General features: G+C 44.8%; 1 protein-coding gene across 3 annotated transcripts in view; it reads right to left on the reverse strand.

Annotated features, from left to right (window-relative positions):
- Window positions 1-20,033, reverse strand: part of LOC133355939 (corticotropin-releasing factor receptor 2-like) — a 104,118-nt gene that overhangs the window by 44,266 nt on the left and 39,819 nt on the right. For all 3 annotated transcript variants that reach the window (XM_061573386.1, XM_061573395.1, XM_061573378.1), the window contains exons 2-3: window positions 18,184-18,271; window positions 3,541-3,660 (exon numbers count right to left, since the gene is read on the reverse strand). In XM_061573386.1, coding sequence (XP_061429370.1) covers window positions 3,541-3,660; window positions 18,184-18,271 — 208 coding nt within the window. The remainder of the gene's footprint in view (window positions 1-3,540; window positions 3,661-18,183; window positions 18,272-20,033) is intronic.

Below are 20,033 nucleotides of genomic sequence, written 5' to 3' on the forward strand. Positions count from 1 at the left end.
ATATGAATATATTTTGTCTCAGCGAATTAATGAGTGATTTTACATTTGGGAGGAAACCAGGGCACCCTGAGCATAGCCACGCCTGTCAGGGTTTACGCAGAGAAAACCTATACAGATGATGGAACAGGTGGGGGTCCACGTTTCCTCCACGGTATCCTCCTGACAAGCTCGGGTATGGCACCTTGACGCCGATGGGAAGGGAGTTTCACGACATCTGTGTACACCACCAACCCTCGCCTAGGCAGTGCTGAATTACAGGCATGTGCCATCCCTGCCCTGGTTCATGAAACTAAATTGTATTATGAGCCGACCTCAAAATAAAGGCACTTCGAATGATTCACAAACATAGAGGTTTTCACAGCAAATCAGACACTGCTCTGCAGTTTCAAATTTGTGATGGGAATGAGTTCCTAATCCTCATTCCCATGACAGGTGCTTTTCTATTATTATTTGTTTTTCCATTGTCACTTCCCATTAGGTCGTTCTGTTCTGTTTGTGATTTTCGTGCCATTTGTCTTCCCATGTCGCAGTGTATATTTGGACTCAAAAATCACATTCTCTTAAATGTTTGCATTGCAGCACTTGTTACATTTCTATTTAAAGTGTCATACTGGCTTACGCTGCGTGTGTTTGGGTACTTGTGTGTGTGCTCGTGTGTCTATCATAGGTGATTGCTAACAGCACTTGACCCAACAGTCTGTTAATGGTTATACAGGGGGTCTTTGCGATGTGCAGTCGTGCAGCGGAGAATGGAGTGTGCTGTGAACCTGGCGACTCGTGTCAGATTTCCGCTCACGACCAATAACGCTGACGAATATCTCAACTGGTCCTGGGCCTCCTCTAGGTCGACTCAGCCTTAAATGAGTACCTGTTGTGGTATGTAAAAAACATGGCCATTTTGGAGACAAAGGCAGTCGAACGTGATGTTGACCACACACCCCTTCGTTCCTTGTGCCGGCCTTCATAGGTGCTACTCGCTAAGAACACTTGTGCTACGGTGTAGAGATGTTGTTAACTTCTTCGCCTGGTATACAGGACGTTGAATTGTTCGATCCCGACCCTGACGTCTGCTGTATATTTGGAGTTGTTCCCTCTCCCCGTAGTTGCGTGGATTTCCCTCTGGGTCTTCCGTTTTTTCCCCTCCACATTTATGATCGATGTGCGCTTAGATTAATTTGGCTGCTATAAATGTTCACGTGATAAGCCACTTTGTTGAGCTATCATTTATGGCCAGGTTGCTTCTGAAAGAGAGCTATATAAACTCAGTGGGCCTTACCTGCTAGAATAAAAATAGTTTAGTTCATCGTTTGATATGCTATATAGAGGATATTTTTTTACTTGTTGTTGTGTCTGTGTTTAATTTATGTTCTAGTATAGTCACTAGAACTGGGCAATTCGCATTATTCCTAACGTTGAATCGTGATTGCATAATTAAAATCGAATATGAGTTCCAGTAAGATTGTGGGATTGGAAGATTATTTAAATATGGGATGTCCGTTTTTAAGAAAATTGCTACAATTCTGGCCTGCTGGAATCAACCCTCGATAGCAGCCTGCCCTGCCTGTGACATAATTACCTGGAATATGCACTCAATGTCATCAGCTCTGGGAAGATAAGCTGTGTTGAGCCTGGATAATGTTTAGATGGGTGACCAACATATGCAAAACTATAAACTAAACGATTCTTATTATTTGAGCAGGTATAGCCCACTGAGATATACAGAAGCGACATGGCCACAAATCAAAGCTCAACGGAGTGGCTTACCGTGTGGACATTTATAGCAGCCAAATACTTTAAACGAATGTTTCTAAATGTGGAGGGAAAAACCGGAGGATTCGGATAAATATCCACGTGACCACGGGGAGAACATGCAAACTCCAAATCAGGGTCGGGATTGAACCCATGGGCCTCATGTATACTAGGCGAGGCAGTTAACATCTCGCCACCGCGGCACCCCTATTACAACCTATTACACGTGTCATAGGTTGTGTGGCCTACATTATGAACAATCATTAAAACACACACTGTTGCACTGTACTTGGATTCTCCCACGTCTATGCTCTTCACCTTCACCAACCTGCACTGGCCTTGTGTGTGAAGTATGATGACAAAAACCCTGCTACTAATATGGAGTTGAGAGACCTTTGTCTGGAAGTGGATTATAAATTGTTATTAAGGGATGCAAACCATCATTATTAACTAAACGCATTTATTAACAGAGAAAAAAGTATATTTGCATCGTGACATTTATTTAAAACATGTCTACGTTTTTAATATATAATAGAATATATTGCTTGCTTGCTGTTTTTAATAGTTTTGTGCAAATTCACATTTTGTACCCTTGCCCGAGTAGATCTCCCTGTATTTTCCACACGTTTCCCTTTTCAAATAAGACACAAGCTAACAGAGAGCTCGTGGGTGCCTGAAAATGTTGTTTGCTTTTCTTACCAACTAAACACGCTCATTATCAACCTTACCCAGACTCATGCCTGGAAAAGTGCACTTTACCTAGGTCAGTTACACTCGGCCTCAAGAGGAAAAGGAAGGTAAAACGTAATATATATTAGTAGAGGAAGAGCTGGGCTGATTACTTCATAATATTCATTCTACCTTAATGGTAGAGTGATAGCTGAGTCTTCATTTCCCCATTAACGTGGCTTGCGGAGAGAATTAAACAGAATCGTGAAGTTTTTCATTTCCTTATTTTCATCCCAATTATATTTGAATTGTGCAATCGGCGGCCTGCCACGAGATGAAGAAATGTCCCATCGGAATGCTCACAGCCAGCTGTGCATCATCTGGCCTTTGGGGACTCTGAAAAGGCATTGGACTCAGTGAAAATTGATGCATTCATTCAAGTTCTCGCAAACCGAGGCATGGAAAAAAAAATCATTTATGAAATAAAAACGATAAAACAATGGGACAGCTCCATTGATATGGCATGAAGAAAGTCCCAAAATAGATATTAGCAGGGGAGTCAGGCCAGGTGATAGCATTTCTCCAAGGTTATTCAGAGCGATAGTAGAATATGTTCATAGAAATTTGAACAAATAATTGGGCAATTCTGTGTTGACATTAGTGCAAAAGCATAATGAAACAAAATATTTGTTGTACTTTCAAAAATATATTTTTTTGAAATGTCACAGATTATGCATATTTTTCCATGTGAGACTCACACAGTGTTATTGATGGGTGTGTTGAGTTTTTCTGTTCACTGACATTCTATTGTCAAAGAAAAGTAGAAATCTAAATGGAGAAAACATCAATCATCTCAGATTTATTGACGATGTAGCAGTTAAAATACGCAAAAGGAGTGAACTAGACTAAACGATGACTAAATGATAACAAACAAAAAACCCAACAAGGAAGCCCCGAAAAGATGGCCTCAAGATAAACGTGGGAAAAACGAAAAAATAAGCAGAATAAATTTGCAACAAAATCATAAAAAAACCTTTTGCAGGTGATGAAACAGAAACATCTTCTGACTGAGAGAGATAACGCCGTGAACTCCTGTTCGGCGGGCGCCGTGCTGCCACTTACTGGAGGAGTCGTAACGCACGCCGTTGAAGCGCTCGGGACAAGGAGTTGCCACGGTGCGGCCGGCCTCGCTCTCTGGCCAGCACGTGCCGATCTCGTCGCGCGTCGCGTTGCACAGTGGGCCTGTACGCACGCGCACACACACACACACACAAAGATAAAGGTCCCCCGTGTAGCCTTAACAGACGTTTGGGGGCAAGTGCTGTTAGCGAGCACCGCTATGGTAAGCCACGTTAGTGCAGCGCCACGCACGGCCGACGTTGTCTCCCCAGGGGCGATGTTTTGTTACGCCGCATCAGGTATTCATTTGACGCTGAGTCGACCTTTGGGAGGCCCATGACCGGGTCAGATGATCGTCCCTGGTGTTTACCGTGAGCGCGGATCGAACTCGGGTGGCCGGGTTTGTGGCGCAGCGCGCTGACAGCTACACTACCGCTTCCCCAATGCACGGGCACACACACAAACAGGCAAGAGAATGCAACTTTCGACATACGCACATGCTTTTATCTCCTCACTGCTAATGTTTACGCACTATAGCAGGTACTTTTTTTGAAAGCTTGTGCTAACCTAGGGGAGGATAGGGACTGGTTCTGAAATCACTCGTCGCTGACCGTTCGCTGTGGGTGGGAACAGAACTCGCCAGGTTAATAGCACAGTGCACTAAAGATTTCGCCACAAGTCTACCCAGTAGATTATATATTAGATTTAAAATGGATATGATGACTATAACGCATGATATCCAAATACCTCAATCAGGCAATGATGACTCAATTAATTGTAAAAAAAAAGATGGTAATAACACTGATGAGAAGAACTACATACCCATGAGCATCTTGGTGTGCATCTATCAATTATTCACGAGGATAATCGATAACAGTTATGCAAATTTAAGATGGACCAACCAAGTGAGCAGGCAGGATTTAGGGAAGGTTTCTCTAACTATCGACAACACCGATCACTCAAATTCTAGAATAGATTAGTGGAGTTCCAATAGCCTCTGTAGACTGTGCAAATGCCTAAATAATAATCATGAATGTTTAGATGTAATAAAAACCCTTTCGAAACCTTGAACGAATGCACTGACACCATTTTAAGAGAGTAGGAAAATATTTGTAAACATCGGTAAGTCACCATGTACATTGCATCGCTCATCACGGGAGGTTTTCATCCAGAAGTGGATCAACCATGGCTGATGATGGATGTTTAACAAGTGCTACCTGCAATGAAGTTGAGCGCAATTGTGACAGCGTCTACAAGGCAGTGTAAATATTTGTTTTACAATACAGGCGCCCCTATGACGACAGTTCGTGGAACACCCCGGTTATGACATTAAAGTGCATGGGCTGTAGTTCCACATCCATAAAAAGGGTCATTATTGAATGGCAACTAGATTATTCTCTGCACAGCAGAATGGATGATTTGAGTTTTCACTCGGTGCTTAACTACTAAATTAATGCTCCCTGTTGGGGATTGATTACATGAAGTGCAACATTAAATGTTGTGTGTGTACAGCACTGGTGACTGGGCTGAGACAGCGCTATCAATCTCGCAGCTATATTTGTTTAAGTGGAACACAGGGACTAATATTCCACAACAGGCCATTGCGTTGTACTGCAAAATTTGCATGCTCGAGACCAGGTTCTTCGCGTTGATGGAAACAACAAAGTTGCAACTGATGGCACAAAATCCACACTACCCCATCCGTCATCATATGTTAAGTGGGCTTATTCTAGCTCTGAAAATGTTGCATTTTGATTTGGATAAGCATTTGTAACTGAGCATTTAGATTAAAAAAAATGTTGAAGTATATAAAATATGTGCCATGTAGTTTGAATAAAAGCCGAATGAAGTGACCTCGCAAGAAGTTATTCGATGTCATCTTCTGGGGCACATTCTCTGATCCACAGTTCTACGTTGCTCACCGAAATAGATTTTTACGTAAACTTCTTAGTCTCATGGCTCGGCCTGGTGGCTCGTAGTACAGCGAGGGGCTCACAGTCGGAGGCTGCAAGCTCAGATTCTGGTTGTGGGTCGACTCAGCCCGTCATCCCTATGGGGGTCAATAAAACAATGACCACTTTGTGGGGAAGCCAGTCGTGGTTGTCCAATGAAACGGCTCGCCCCTGCCACAGGAATGAGACATTTCCACCACTATATACTCTTAGTTTTTTCGGTAAAGTCACGTAGGTAAAAAATGAAATTAAAATGAATAAAAATAAAATAATAAAAATCACGACGTTTCGGAGGCAACACAAGTCTCCGTCATCAGGTGGGACCGTCACAGCTAAATTTGCTGTATCAAGTGGAACACCCCGGTTATGACATTGAGGCCCACTTGATACAGCAAATTTAGCTGTGACGGTCCCACCTGATGACGGAGACTTGTGTTGCCTCCGAAACGTCGTGATTTTTATTATTTTATTTTTATTCATTTTAATTTCATTTTTTACCTACGTGACTTTAGCGACAAAACTAAGAGTATGAATCCTTGCAGTCACGAAAGCTTCAAATCTAGAATTTCCACCACTGCTTCTCCAGGGGCTGTGAACAGGCGACGAGCACCGCCTTGATGCTCATTTGAACAACGATATCACGGACTTTAATTTGTACGTGACTTGAAACGCAGTCAGAACATAGTATATAAAACAACAAAAAAAGATTCGACACTCGTTTTAACTCGCTGTTATCCCAGTGGGAGCAAGGGAGCTGAAAGCACCTGAATAACTACACCTGTCAGGAGCTTATCCCTCTCTCCCCCCCCCCCCCCCTTGTTAAACTAGAAATGATAGCTCCCAAGCGATCCTTGCCACCACAGTTAATGTCAAGATAAAAGGGCGTCCGGTTCGCACGTTGTGACTCCGATATTTCACGCAGATGTGTTCATCGGCGTCTCTGGATCCCGAGTGTGGAATCTGTCAGTACGACCCAGATGTGGCTCTCGAAACAGGTGTATTCGTTATTGCTCTATATTTTTGTACGAGCACACGGCATTAATTAGTCCCCAAGTGATGACGAATTCAAACTAGCCTGCGGTTGTGACGTGCGTCACCACTCCCGTGCTACTGCGGTGGGGTTAGTGGATCGCAAAGAGATCCATGTGTGCATGGAACCCAGAACAGATGTTGACCATACTGTACCATTCACGTTTTGAGGCTGAGTTGACCTCGAGGAGGTCTAGGCCACGTTAATATAACAATGCCGTTATGATTGCAAACATATATACAAGACCCTATTGTGGAGTTCCCCAGAGCTCCCTCCCTTTGCACGGGTGGTTATGTACGGTGCGAAAAAAGTTCAACGTACATAGGCCCAGGCCCTTCCAGCAGCAGTGTGGCGAGCAAGCAGTTTGCAGGGCGGCGCCTTTATCTTTTTTTTCTAATTCAGTGGGCATTTCAAGTTTAAAGTTTCATTTATTAGGTATAGCCCTGCGAGCCATGCGGCTCTTGAGTCGGGTGCAACCGCAACAAACAAAATATGAATAGAGAACATCTTAAAGCGACGACGCGCAACAGAAACATCCTGGAATAAACCAGCAAATATTATAATAAAAAAAACACCGTATTACAACGCTGTGTGCAAAACTCCCAGTGTGATGCCAGTCAAACAATAACAACCATGGGATAATTTAGATTAAAGTTAGCAAATGTAACGTTACATATGTCCACTCTCCACCCAGTCTTATTTTACACGCATGAGCACACGTGTCTTGCTGAGTTGAACAGTGGAGGATCGCTCGGTTCACTACCAGAAAGCCCTCATCAGTAGGGGCGAGGGGGGGTAAACGTCGTCCTCAGATTGTAAATATTGTGGCTTTGCTCTCCAACACATCGGCGTGCTGTACTCGTAGCGAATTGGCTTGTTCTGTTTACGTGACAAACCTTACTAATTGGCTGTGTCGGGTGGTGGTGAGTTTAACGACACATTTATATATTTACGCGATCTAACCAAAAACACCTCTATGTTGATTTTTGTGTGCAAATTCTTTTGTCTAGGCGCCCTCCTCCTCTAACTCAGCTTAAATATACACTGCCAAGCTTGGTGGTGTTCATTCAGACGCTGTCTTTCCGACAGACCTGTTCTTCACCTGAGGACGGCTGCTTGCGTTGTGGCCGAAACGTCGTGAGAATTGTATTTTATTATGTTTTATTTTTATTATTGTATTATTTCCCTTCTACGTGACTTTACCGAAAGAACCAAGAAAATGAATCTCTGCAGTCACGAAAGCTTTAAATCGAAATTTAAAACCTCTATGTTGGCTGGGGGGGAGGGGGCTTGCCTCAGCTCATCATCCTTCTGAGGGCCAATAAAATAAGCACGCAGCTTTGTGGCAAGTCAACAGCGGTGGTCTTGCGGAGGGACTGACTTCCAGTACATTAAATCCGGAATTCCCATCACCGGCTCCAGGCCCAGCAGAGTAGATGACGACTGTGCAGCGCTCCTTTGAGGATGGAGTCACGTGGAACCATATTTTCTAAGCCTACTCCCCCTAAACCCCGCACTCCTCCCCCCCAAATATGGATCATTGTATTGCCTCCGAAAACCGACGTTTTATGTGACACGTTGACTTGAACATCGCAGCTTAACATGTCTAATCTCCGATATTGAGTGTCGGATCTCATCTGTGCGAAGACATGGGTGAGCGTCCCATCACTCCGTGTGCATCCACTCCGAGTCCTAATGGCATCCCCTTGCAAGCGGGCAATGGTGTCTAACGTTTTATGACATTTACAAGGGCAGCTCACGACCAAGTCGCCTCCCCAGAGATTGATTTACAGGATTAAAGGTCAAGGACGAGCCGTTCTCCCCCCCTCCCCACACCTCACGCACCCTGCATCCGTTCGCACTCGTGATATCTTTCAAAGTCTTTGATGAAAACCGATAGGAAATTCGCGCGGCATGAAAGATGGATTACCTGGGTCATATCATACATGAACTATACTTTTCAGCTTTTTAAGCATATAATATTACATTATATTCGTTCTAGAGTGAGTTTTTTTGTTTGTTTGTTACAAAAGCACAATGTTTAATGTAAATACAACATAAATACGATATTTTAGTGATATTAATTTCGTAATAAAATACCAGATAGAAAATATCACGTAGTTATTCTTAGTGACAAGCATGTTAACTGTAAACAGTGGGCCTGCAGAGTGATATTTGTTTATTTTGTAAGCAATACGTATGTTACATTCCCATAAAAACACGTTTACATATTTCCCAGATTAAACATGCGCCTATTTTGGAGTATTATTAATCATTTTGCCCATATGCTACTTACAATGTAAGATTATACTGTATTGTGATTCTCAAAATGTAGGTTTCAGCTGGGAGAATAGAGACACAACAAGATGCAATTTATGAACCTACATGCACGCACGGAAACAAAAGTGGAGGCTTCCATTTACCCATATAGACTGGGAAAATTACTTTATCAAGTATCTATTAAGGCCAGCACCATCCGTACATCATGAGGCCAGATAGTAACACCAATTGCTTGGCAGCTTTGTCTCTAAGGAGCTAAGGTTAACGCACTACACTGCACGCATATTTTCTGCTAAGCAAATCCATACGAAGCCCAAGACCGATTCATAAACCAACCGCCCACTGACTTTTATCTGCAATCACACCAAATTCCCTAACACATCGTTGGCCAAAACGCTAACATTCCACGCACACATTCACATACATATTAACGAACATATCCCATTAGGAAGACTTTTGTAACTTTTTTTATTGCACTCCAAATGCAATCTGCTTTATTGATTATAGAAGGGCACACGTATGGAGATTCATGACATCATTTGCAAACATACACAAATTGCTGCTCAAACGTAGGGCCATTAGAAATATTATCTAATAGAGAGACTGCTGCACCCAAAGAGTGACCAACGTAGAGTTAAGAAAAAGGTTGCACACAGAAGAAGAAGTCGACAACCTGATGATGCAGGCAGTGGCGAGAAGGAAACTGGCACTATATTTGGACACGTATGTAGGATGGACAACAACAGGAAAATCAAAAAGTGTGCTGTTCGGGAAAATGGAAGGAACCGGAAATAGAAGAAGAGCTCACAGAGAATGGGTTGACAATGACGACGACAGAAAGAGATTGATTTGAAGCTTTCGTCACTGCAGGAATCCATAGTCTTTGGTTTTTTTCGGTAAAGTCACGTAGGTATAAAATAAAATAAATCACGACGTTTCGGGCGCAACACAAGCGTCCGTCATCAGGTGGGACAGCGTGGTCTGCTGTTGAGGCAGACTGTTTTAAAATCTTTGAAATGGGTGTAGCCCAAGGGTCATAAAGAAGTGTCCGGGGCTAGTGATGTTAATGTGAGAAATTAGCATGATGTTAATGTGAGAGATTAGCATGATGTTAATGTGAGATATTAGAGGGCACGGAAGTGGCCATGTTAATGTGAGAGATTAGCATGTTGTTAATGTGAGAATCTAGAGGGCATGGAAGTGGTTATGTTAATGTGAGAGATTAGCATGTTGTTAATGTGAGAAACTAGAGGGCATGGAAGTGGTTATGTTAATGTGAGAGATTAGCATGTTGTTAATGTGAGAAACTAGAGGGCATGGAAGTGGTTATGTTAATGTGAGAGATTAGCATGTTGTTAATGTGAGAAACTAGAGGGCATAGAAGTGGTTATGTTAATGTGAGAGATTAGCATGTTGTTAATGTGAGAAACTAGAGGGCATAGAAGTGGTTATGTTAATGTGAGAGATTAGCATGTTGTCAATGTGAGAATCTAGAGGGCATGGAAGTGGTTATGTTAATGTGAGAGATTAGCATGTTGTTAATGTGAGAATCTAGAGGGCATGGAAGTGGTTATGTTAATGTGAGAGATTAGCATGTTGTTAATGTGAGAAACTAGAGGGCATAGAAGTGGTTATGTTAATGTGAGAGATTAGCATGATGTTAATGTGAGATATTAGAGGGCACGGAAGTGGCCATGTTAATGTGAGAGATTAGCATGTTGTTAATGTGAGAAACTAGAGGGCATGGAAGTGGTTATGTTAATGTGAGAGATTAGCATGTTGTTAATGTGAGGGATTCGCGTGATGTTCAGATTACACCCGTTGGGTTGCACTCCCTCGTGGAGGAGGCCGCTCTTCTTCTTCTTCTTTTCGACAGTTACATGCTAATCTCTCACACTAATATATCAACTTCCGTGCCCTCGAATCCCTCACATTAACATCACTAGCCCCGGCCACTTCTTTATGACCCTTGGGCTACACCCATTTCAAACCTTTTTAAACAGTCTGCCTCAGCAGCAGACCATGCTTTCCCACCTGATGATGGACGCTTGTGTTGCGCCCGAAACGTCGTGATTTATTTTATACCCACGTGACCTCACCGAAAAAACCAAAGGGTATAGAAAGGGATTGGTGCCATAAAGAAGTGGCCATCACTTGAGCATATTGGTACAAAACAGAGGAAAGTGGAAACAAAGGACGTAATGTGCAGTGGACACCTACGGCCCATCTGCCCACGGATCGTGATGACGATAATGAGACTGCTGCCAGGGTCAATGGATCATCAATCAAAATAGTGTGGAATTCCCATCAATGGCTTAGGGCAGCCAGCCGAAGGAGATGACTGTTGCCGCAATTTTCCCATAGTCCCATATCTAGCGACCTGCCCTGCCCCCTCGGATCCACGTGCTCTTCATTCTGTATCTCAACGTAATTCTAAGCACACCCCTCTGCAAGCTTCTTTGAAAACATATTTTGCACGTCTTTTCATTTTCTTTGTTGGATGTCCGTGTTTCTGGTCCGTGCGTCATGGCATGTTATACGTATTCGTATACCGTGGTGGAGGTGGTAGAGGTGGTGGTGGCGGTGGAGGTATTGGTGGTGTTTGTGGTGGTGGTAGAGGTGGTCGTGTTTGTGGTGGTGGTAGAGGTGGTGGTGGTGGCGGTAGAGGTGGTGGAGGTGGTGGTGGTAGTGGTGGTGGTGTTGGTGGTGGTAGAGGTGATGGTGGTGGCGGTAGAGGTGGTGGAGGTGGTGGTGGTAGTGGTGTAAGTGGTGGAGGTGGTGCTGGTAGAGGTGGTGGTGGAGGTGATGGTGGTGGTGGTGGTGGAGGTGGTGGTGGTGGCGGTAGAGGTGGTGGAGGTGGTGGTGGTAGTGGTGGTGGTAGAGGTGATGGTGGTGGCGGTAGAGGTGGTGGAGGTGGTGGTGGTAGTGGTGGTGGTGTTGGTGGTGGTGGAGGTGGTGGTGGTGGCGGTAGAGGTGGTGGAGGTGGTGGTGGTAGTGGTGGTGGTGTTGGTGGTGGTAGAGGTGATGGTGGTGGCGGTAGAGGTGGTGGTGGTGGTAGTGGTGGAAGTGGTGGAGGTGGTGCTGGTAGAGGTGGTGGTGGAGGTGATGGTGGTGGTGGTGGAGATAGTGGTGGTGGTGGAGGTGGTGGTGGTGGAAGTGGTGGTGGAGGTGGTGGTGTTGGTGGTGGTAGTGGTGGAGATGGTGGAGGTGGTGCTGGTAGAGGTAGTGGTGGTGGTGTTAGTGGTGGTGTTGGTGGACGTGGTTCTATGACGGAATCAATGCATGTGCATAATTTTCTCCCTTGTTAATTATGCCACGTTCAACTAATTCTCATTGCGCTTCAATGCAAAACACAAGACGGACCGTTTTGCCACCGCATGTGCATAGTGAGCTGTACATTCAGCGTAATGAAATAAACGAGCAAAATCTAAATGCATGCGGCGGCTCTAAACGTTATGGCTCGTGCAAACAACAGATGGGGATATGCTCGAAAATCACACAGATTCCATACCGCGTGGCACTGGATGTTGTAGCTAGTGGCGGCTTGTGCCCTTATTTAACCCGGAAAATGCCAAGGGCGACAACACGCTCTTGCTGAGGCGTGACTTATGGGTGTTAAATGGACAGCAGATAGCATGCACTGGAAGCCTCTGGTCCAAGTGTATAATTTTAAGAAGGTAAAAAAAAAACTACAGACGAGGTGGCTTAGGGGGTTAGGCACTGATCCGGTACTGCTGATATCCTGGAATCAACTCTGGGCTTCAGTAATCTGTGATTAAACTGGGCTCTCCAGTGTAGCAAGGTAATATTCTACATCCAGTTGATAACAGCTCATCTCATTGAATTTCTTTTTTTTCACCTAATTTGCTGAAAATCCCGCTCGATTTGAAAGAAAAATGGGTTTGATTGACACGTGACAAACCTGCAGGAGAGCATAGCGCACCTGCAGTGGATAACCTGTCACTTGAAGGAATCTCAGGGTAGTTCTGTGATATCATCTTCTGCGGATCATTCTCTAATGCCGAGTGATTCAATGCTCTGTGGAAATTCCGAGGTGACTATTCGTCTCGTGACATGATGAAGAGAGCCAAATTGGAATGCAATAGGGAAAAAGATAAGGAAGTATTTACAGAAGGTAAAAGATGTAAGCATTCACTATTGAATTGAGCATGACGTAGTATAAGTCTGTTCGTGGACCTGGGCCAGTGGTGACAGCTCTACATTCATATGACTGGAGCCAATCTCATATTAGGAATACACTTGTCGATTTCCCAAGGAGTTAAAGTCTGATAATGATGGAAAAACCCATCAAAAACAGAAACATGACCACAATGCAGTTCTTCCGAACTGATGGTATTTTATAACGCAAAGGGCGATGAGCTTTTCGGCATGAAATGCACACCTTTGTGTATTGCTAAATATATTCCCAAAATGTGTTGCTTATTTTTTGACAATCTTTTGACAGCTAATGAGTTTGGATTTGAGACCTTCCAAATGCGAGTCACGCACTCGAATTACTTTGATGGTTCCCACAATGGGAAAGTGGATTTTCCAGGACTGCCAACGAAGAGAAACACTGCACCATGCTTGTTAAACAGAGACTATTTGGCACGAATCTTACAAGCAGCAGGTACCAGTGTCGCCACGAACACAACCACTGCTCTTGATACTGCAGAGGTGCTGGCCTGATGTAAATGCTAGCACACTGGACTTGCAATCCTGAGGTCCCTGGTTTGATTTGTAACAGTTGAAACATTGGGCAATCTCCTATCTCCCCCCCCCCCCCCCGCATCTGTCCGCTTAGCGGTGTACATGGGAACACTGATAATGCGACCTCAGCAAGGTCGCGTATGGTGGAGTATAGTGTGGGCACTCCGATTTTTTCCAAAACGTCTGGCTGGCATTAAAGGGTCGGCCAAAATATAAATATGCCCACCTCTCGAGAGCTTTCTCTCGTGGAAGAACTTTCGTTAGCAGTGGCACGAGTAAGAAATTGCAGGGCTGCAACTCTACCGTTTTCCTTTACCGACTGATATTTCTAATTCCTTAGCGCCGTACAAATTACAGCCAAGAACTGACCTGGTTAATATTTTTGCGGTTGGAAACACTGCTGTGAGTGGAAGCAAAAGATTGGCGAAGTTGCCGTTAAAACCCCACCAAAATGGGAACGGTGCCTTGCGACCGCGCGTCGGCTGCTCGATGGCGCCCTCGAGGGAGGCGGTGCTCCGGAAAAAAAATGCGCATACGACCTTTCGGGAATCAAGGCCTGCGCGTGTGTCACTGCCAACGCTCCCCGCCGGGGGGAAGGGGGGGGGGGTGGTGATACCGGGTGAGCAGAGCTCCCGTACCCGAGATTTATCATCCTCACCGTTCTCAAAGCGGGCCCGGAGAGTGACTCACCCTGGGAAACTGAGCTCCCGGGTCTCGCCCCCCCCCGCCCGTCGCCATCGCTCAGGCAGCACCATCAGCGCGCGCCGGTCACTCGCCGTTTTTTTTCTCCCGATTGGACGCCGACGAGACGTACTCGTTACGCGATGGGCGCTCAATTACCGCTTAATTGCACAAATCGACGTTAATGAAAGCAGCTCAAGAGGTCGAAGTGCCTCCACGCTCAAGCGAGCCTCTGGGCGGGGGCAGGGGGGGGCCCTGCGTGTGGCTCCCGGTGGCCTTGAGACTTTGGTAGAATCACGTAGAATGGAAATAATAAAATAATAAAAATAAAACATAATAAAATAATTTTCACGACGTTAATATGTTTTATTTTTATTATTTTATTATTTTCATTCTACGTGACTTTACCGAAAGAACCAAGAAGATGAATCCCTGCAGTCACGAAAGCTTTAAATAGAAACTTTGGTAGAAATTCCACATTCACTTTGGCAGAGGACAGTTTCTCTACAGGTCAAGCAGTTTTGACCTTCCCATGAAGCGGTATTTTTTTGTGATCAATGGTTACAGGAATTGCTTTTCTGCTCAAACGTCAAAGTGTGTTTTGCTCAAATGAGCATTGTCGGCAGTGCACAGCTCTTGTTTATCGCCCTGAGCCATTGGTTGCAATTCCACATTCCTGTGGCGGGGATGATGATTGTACGACGTGTGAATTGCATATTTCCCTTTTTAAAGCATTTTTTTTTTATCACCATTGAGGCAGGGCTCAGCTCCTGTTTACATCCTTGCGTGAGCGATGGGACTTCCACATTTCTGCGGCAGGGGAAAGTCTCTCCAGGTGACGACCACCGTTCATTTCCTCTAAGGTGTGACGCTCACGCTGCTGAGTATGTGAAAGACGATTTGTCGAGTCAACCCGAAACGAGGATTTGCAATTGCAACCTTCTACTCGCGAGTAAAGAGCTCGAACAACACACAGTGTCGTCTTGTCAGATCCACTGGCGTGGAAGGGCACGCAGCAAAAAACGAACTCCCGATGCATCGGCTCTGCAGGATGCAACGCTGTATAACGTCATCCTTTGGCGTCTAAATAATGGAAAGTTCGTTTTATCGATGCCGCAAAGTAAACGCGATGAATTGCGTCTAATGTTTGAAAGGAAATTGGAGGAATGAAGGCAATGCAATATTTTACGCGCATTTCCATCTGAACAGACGCCATTTGTGCATCGATGTTCGAGTCCATTTGACATTGAGAAGGAATAGGCCGCAGTACGTTCGCATTGGGGCCAATATTTAAGTGCCAGAAATCAATAAGTAATGTTCCCTCAAAAATACACAAGTGACCTTATTTAATGTGCTATGCACAGCTTAATTTGGATACACACGGGTACAGATTTTCTACTTAGCAAGTTCTCTGCATGCCGAAATTATGCACGCAGAACGATGAGCAGAGCATGGCAAGCGTTTCTTCGTTGTTACGGCATTAAGCGTTCAGCTAATTGGCAGCTGTGTTTTAATATTCAACGGACCAAAACTTGGTTTAACTAAAACATGTATTGTTGAAGCATGGATAACAAGCCAACATCAACAAGGAAAACGTTGTATGCAGATCAACATTGCATTGGCAGCTGGAGCAGTAATTTAAATAAGTATAACATAGCATTTTGATTCCAAATACACAGCCATACAACATATTAAATGACAGAAGCTAGATGAAAGTCAAAGTGGATTTCTGCTCAAATGTGTTTGGGATTATGCCAACCTCTTTGCTAACCCACCCTGAGGCAGTGCTGCAAATTCCAAATTCACATGCCAGCCCTGAGTCAATCCATAGCATGGCCATTGCATTGTATGCAGCGCTCGAAGTGAACTCCTATTCACAACGGACAAACTACGATGACAATTAAATTTCGATTTAAAGTTTTCGTGACTGCAGGGAAACATCTTCTTGGTTCTTTCGGTAAAGTCACGAAGAAGGGAAATAATAAAATAATAAAAATATAAAACAATAAAATTATCACGACGCTTCGACTGCAACACAAGCAATCATCATCAGGAGTGAAAGCCACAGCAAGAAAATTTGAAAAAAGTGGCGGTTTTTCCTTTTTTCAAACTTTCTTGCTGTGGATTTCACACCTGATGATGATTGCTTGTGTTGCAGTCGAAACGTCGTGAGAATTTTTATTATGTTTTATTTTTATTATTTTATTATTTCCTTTCTACGTGACTTTACGATGACAATGTTTATATTTTGGATGGCCCAGCTCTGGCAACAGGAATTGGGAATGTCGATACATTGATTAGGGCCCGAATGAGAGGCAAGTACCGTCTCGATATTCATTTGAGCAGGGGACACTTTTGACTTTGACATCTGCCAAATTAATCCCACGTGGCCTTGGCTTGATCGAATTAAGTTGAAAAACAGATTTGTTTTGTGCGGCAAAATGTGACCTGGCTCAGACTATCAGATTCACAATGTCACGATCGTACAATAGCCTCCACTTGCAAATGATGTTCGAGATTGTTGAGCATCGAAATTAAAATACACAGAAATGCTTTGAGTAGTTTTCACACACACACACACACGCAATCTATTATCCGCCAGCGGTAGCTCGAATTAAACCATGTTTGCTGGAACGAGTTGGCACAGCGGCAAATGCAATGACAATCGCGCTACACGGCTACCCTTGCGGTGTGCAAATCCCCCTTGTATAAAGCCTGACAGACCAACAATGGGAGAGCACATTGCGTCAATGCATCGGAACGACTTACCAAGACAAGCCGTTCTGATGTACACTGACTCCGCCAAACGTCAACATACCCAGGAAGGCATAGCGAAGTAAAAGAGAACTAACAATAGAACGCAGAGTACCACACTGCAATGCTGTGCGAGGCGGTTGGATGGCTTAGGGAGATAATACCTACGATAAGCACGGTTGGTTGCGTACGGTGCGAAAGAAGTTGATGATTGGTTCTTTACCCTTCTATCTGGCAACAAAACTGACACCTTTTTACAAGGAGTCATGTTTGCATAGACCGCAATACCTGCAGTCATAATACAAACAAAAGACATAACTCTGATAATGTATGCACTGTCCTTGAGCCTAGTCTCACATGGGTTGGACCAGAAGACGCCAAAAGGCGCACAACTCAAAGACAATGCACCATCAGAGTATGAGAGCTCGGGTCTATGCAAACATGACTCCTTGTAAAAAGGTGTCAGTTTTGTTGCCAGATAGAAGGGTAAAGAACCAATTATCATATTTTTACTGGCAAACGAGGTCCCCATAGAGTGCGAAAGAAGTTCAACATTCATACAATACTGTGGCAATAGCCAAATCAAACGCCCTAGTTATCCGTACATTGTTCCCTTTGTTTTCTTCCCAATAGCTTTCCTCCAACAAATTTGGAATTCGCCCAACCGTCTTCTCTTTTCCCAGACTCTCATAACCTTGCACCAATGCAGGGGGCGTGTTACACCCTCTCATCTACGACAAACAACTGTGACGGTGCTATTTGTTGCCTTGACCGTTTGATGCTTTTGGCCTGTGCTCAGCAGCTGTGCTAGAAACATATATGTGTTTTGGCCAGCGAGCCGTGTACGTTTTACACTAAACGGAAAGTTTATAGGGCAGGAGCAGCGGCGGTGGCGGAATGCGCAGGTGTGTGTTCATACTCTTAGTTCTTTCGGTAAAGTCACGTAGGTAAAAAATGAAATTAAAATTAATAAAAATAAAACAATAAAAAAATTAAAAAAAAAAAAATTATAAAAAAAAAAAATCACGACGTTTCGGAGGCAACACAAGTCTCCATCATCAGGTGTGTTGCCTCCGAAACGTCGTGATTATTATTATATTTTTTATTGTTTTATTTTTATTAATTTTAATTTCATTTTTTACCTACGTAACTTTACCGAAAGAACTAAGAGTATGAATCCTTGCAGTCACGAAAGCTTCAAATCTAGAATCAGGTGTGTGTTGTTCGCTGGGCCCTCACCTGTGAAGTTGGCTTGCTCCTCTCCGTCGCACAGCAGGCGTTCTGAGCGCACCGTGCTCGAGGCGACCAGCAGAAGCACGAACAGCATCTAGCCGCCCAGGAAACAGGTTGCGTCAGCTGGGTTCACTTGATCATGTGTGTGGAACTTCTTTCGCACCGTACGTAGCAAATCGTGCTAATCGAGGGTGCGGGGGAAGGACAACAATCTAAATACAAAGAGCAGAGGCGCTGGGAATTGCCACTCCCTGGATATGCCAATGGTCTTAACACATTCCTGCGGAGGGAGCTGGTAGGAACGTTGGGTTGCTCGGTCAATGGTCAAGGTCAACGGCGGCGTGGTGTATTCCGCAAATATGCCCGACTGTGAGGGCGGGCACAAGCCGGCGTGAGTAGGCTAAACGTTGAGTTTTATAAGGGCACCACGGGGTGACCAGCCCCTCCCCACCCAGCCCCACCCCTCCCACCCCCCACCCAGCCCCACCCTCCCCACCCAGCCCCACCCTCCCCACCCAGCCCCACCCAGCCCCTCCTCACCCTCCCCACCCAGCCCCTCCCCACCCTCCCCTCTCCACCCAGCCCCACCCCTCCCATTTTTGGATGCACGACGGACGGACGGACACAATAATCCCCTGTGGGCTGGTGTAACCAGGAGGTTCCTACCAGTATCATAGGGGATGTTTGGCTGGCAGGGCTCAAGGCGGAGGCGGGTGTTAACGCACCTTCGATGGGCACGGTTGGCTACGTACGGTGCGAAAGAAGCGCAACATTCATACAGGAGTGCGCACACGGCGGCACCGATATGAAGACTGGCATCTCTGGGAGCAGCCAAGACCTGTACGTGTGTTGAACTTCTTTCGAACCTTACATAGCCAGCCGTGCTAATCGGCGGTGTGGCGGGAAGGACAAACTGAACACAAATAGCAATTCTAAAGAAATTAGTTTTCAACCTAGATTATTTAAAAGTGCATAACTCGAGTGACTTCCTGATATCTGAAGGACGAGCGTTCCAGACGGCCGCAGAAGCGCATCTGAAAGGGGCTCACATCAGTGGCACGTAGTCTCTTTACCGTCAAATTTACTTTGAGGAGGAAAATTTGAATTTTGGGGGCTCCAATTTGTACAATGAACACTGAGACAGCGCTCAGCTCCTGGTTATGATGGCACTTGGGACGGTGTGGTGAATTTACCCTCCCCACAAAGTCGCAGTCATTGTATCAACTCCGGGAGGGATGAAGTCAAACTCCAACCAGGATTTGAACTCACAACCTTCCGCTTGCGAGCCACTCGGAGTTTACCGCCACCCATGCCAAATGCCGCATTGTTATTTTGCCGTGGTTACCTCACGAATGATTTGGTGACTGAGTTGGCAGCAGTTTCACAAGCGCAAACAACAACAAAATAACCCCCCATAAAATTATACCGTGTCAAATTGGATATTAAGAAGAGGAATCGTTTGAAACGTCACCTACTGTTACGTTTTACATTTTGAGACGAATGTGATTAAGTGTTTTGGTTGTTTCAGCACTGTTTTTTTATGTTATGTACGCATTGCAAAGCGTGATCAACATTAAAATGAACAAAACTAATTTCATGTCGGAACATGACCGGCAGCGGTACGCATATTGATGCTGCTGCTTTAACGACCGAATTTTACTGTGGAATTAGTGCTACTGCATTGCCTTACAACCATTATAAAGCAGTGCTGTATATATATATATATGTTGGTGCTTGGGGGGGGGGGGGTGGGGGGCTCAAGGGTCAAGCCCATATAGCTCCTGCTGCGTTAATCTGGCCCTGGGCCCGACTTGTGTTGGGTGAAATTGTAAAATGGGGTAATGGCGGAGTAGAGG

This window comes from Lethenteron reissneri, chromosome 7 (assembly GCF_015708825.2).
Source record: "Lethenteron reissneri isolate LAM-NWPU_2019-01 chromosome 7, ASM1570882v1, whole genome shotgun sequence".
NCBI lineage: Eukaryota > Metazoa > Chordata > Hyperoartia > Petromyzontiformes > Petromyzontidae > Lethenteron > Lethenteron reissneri.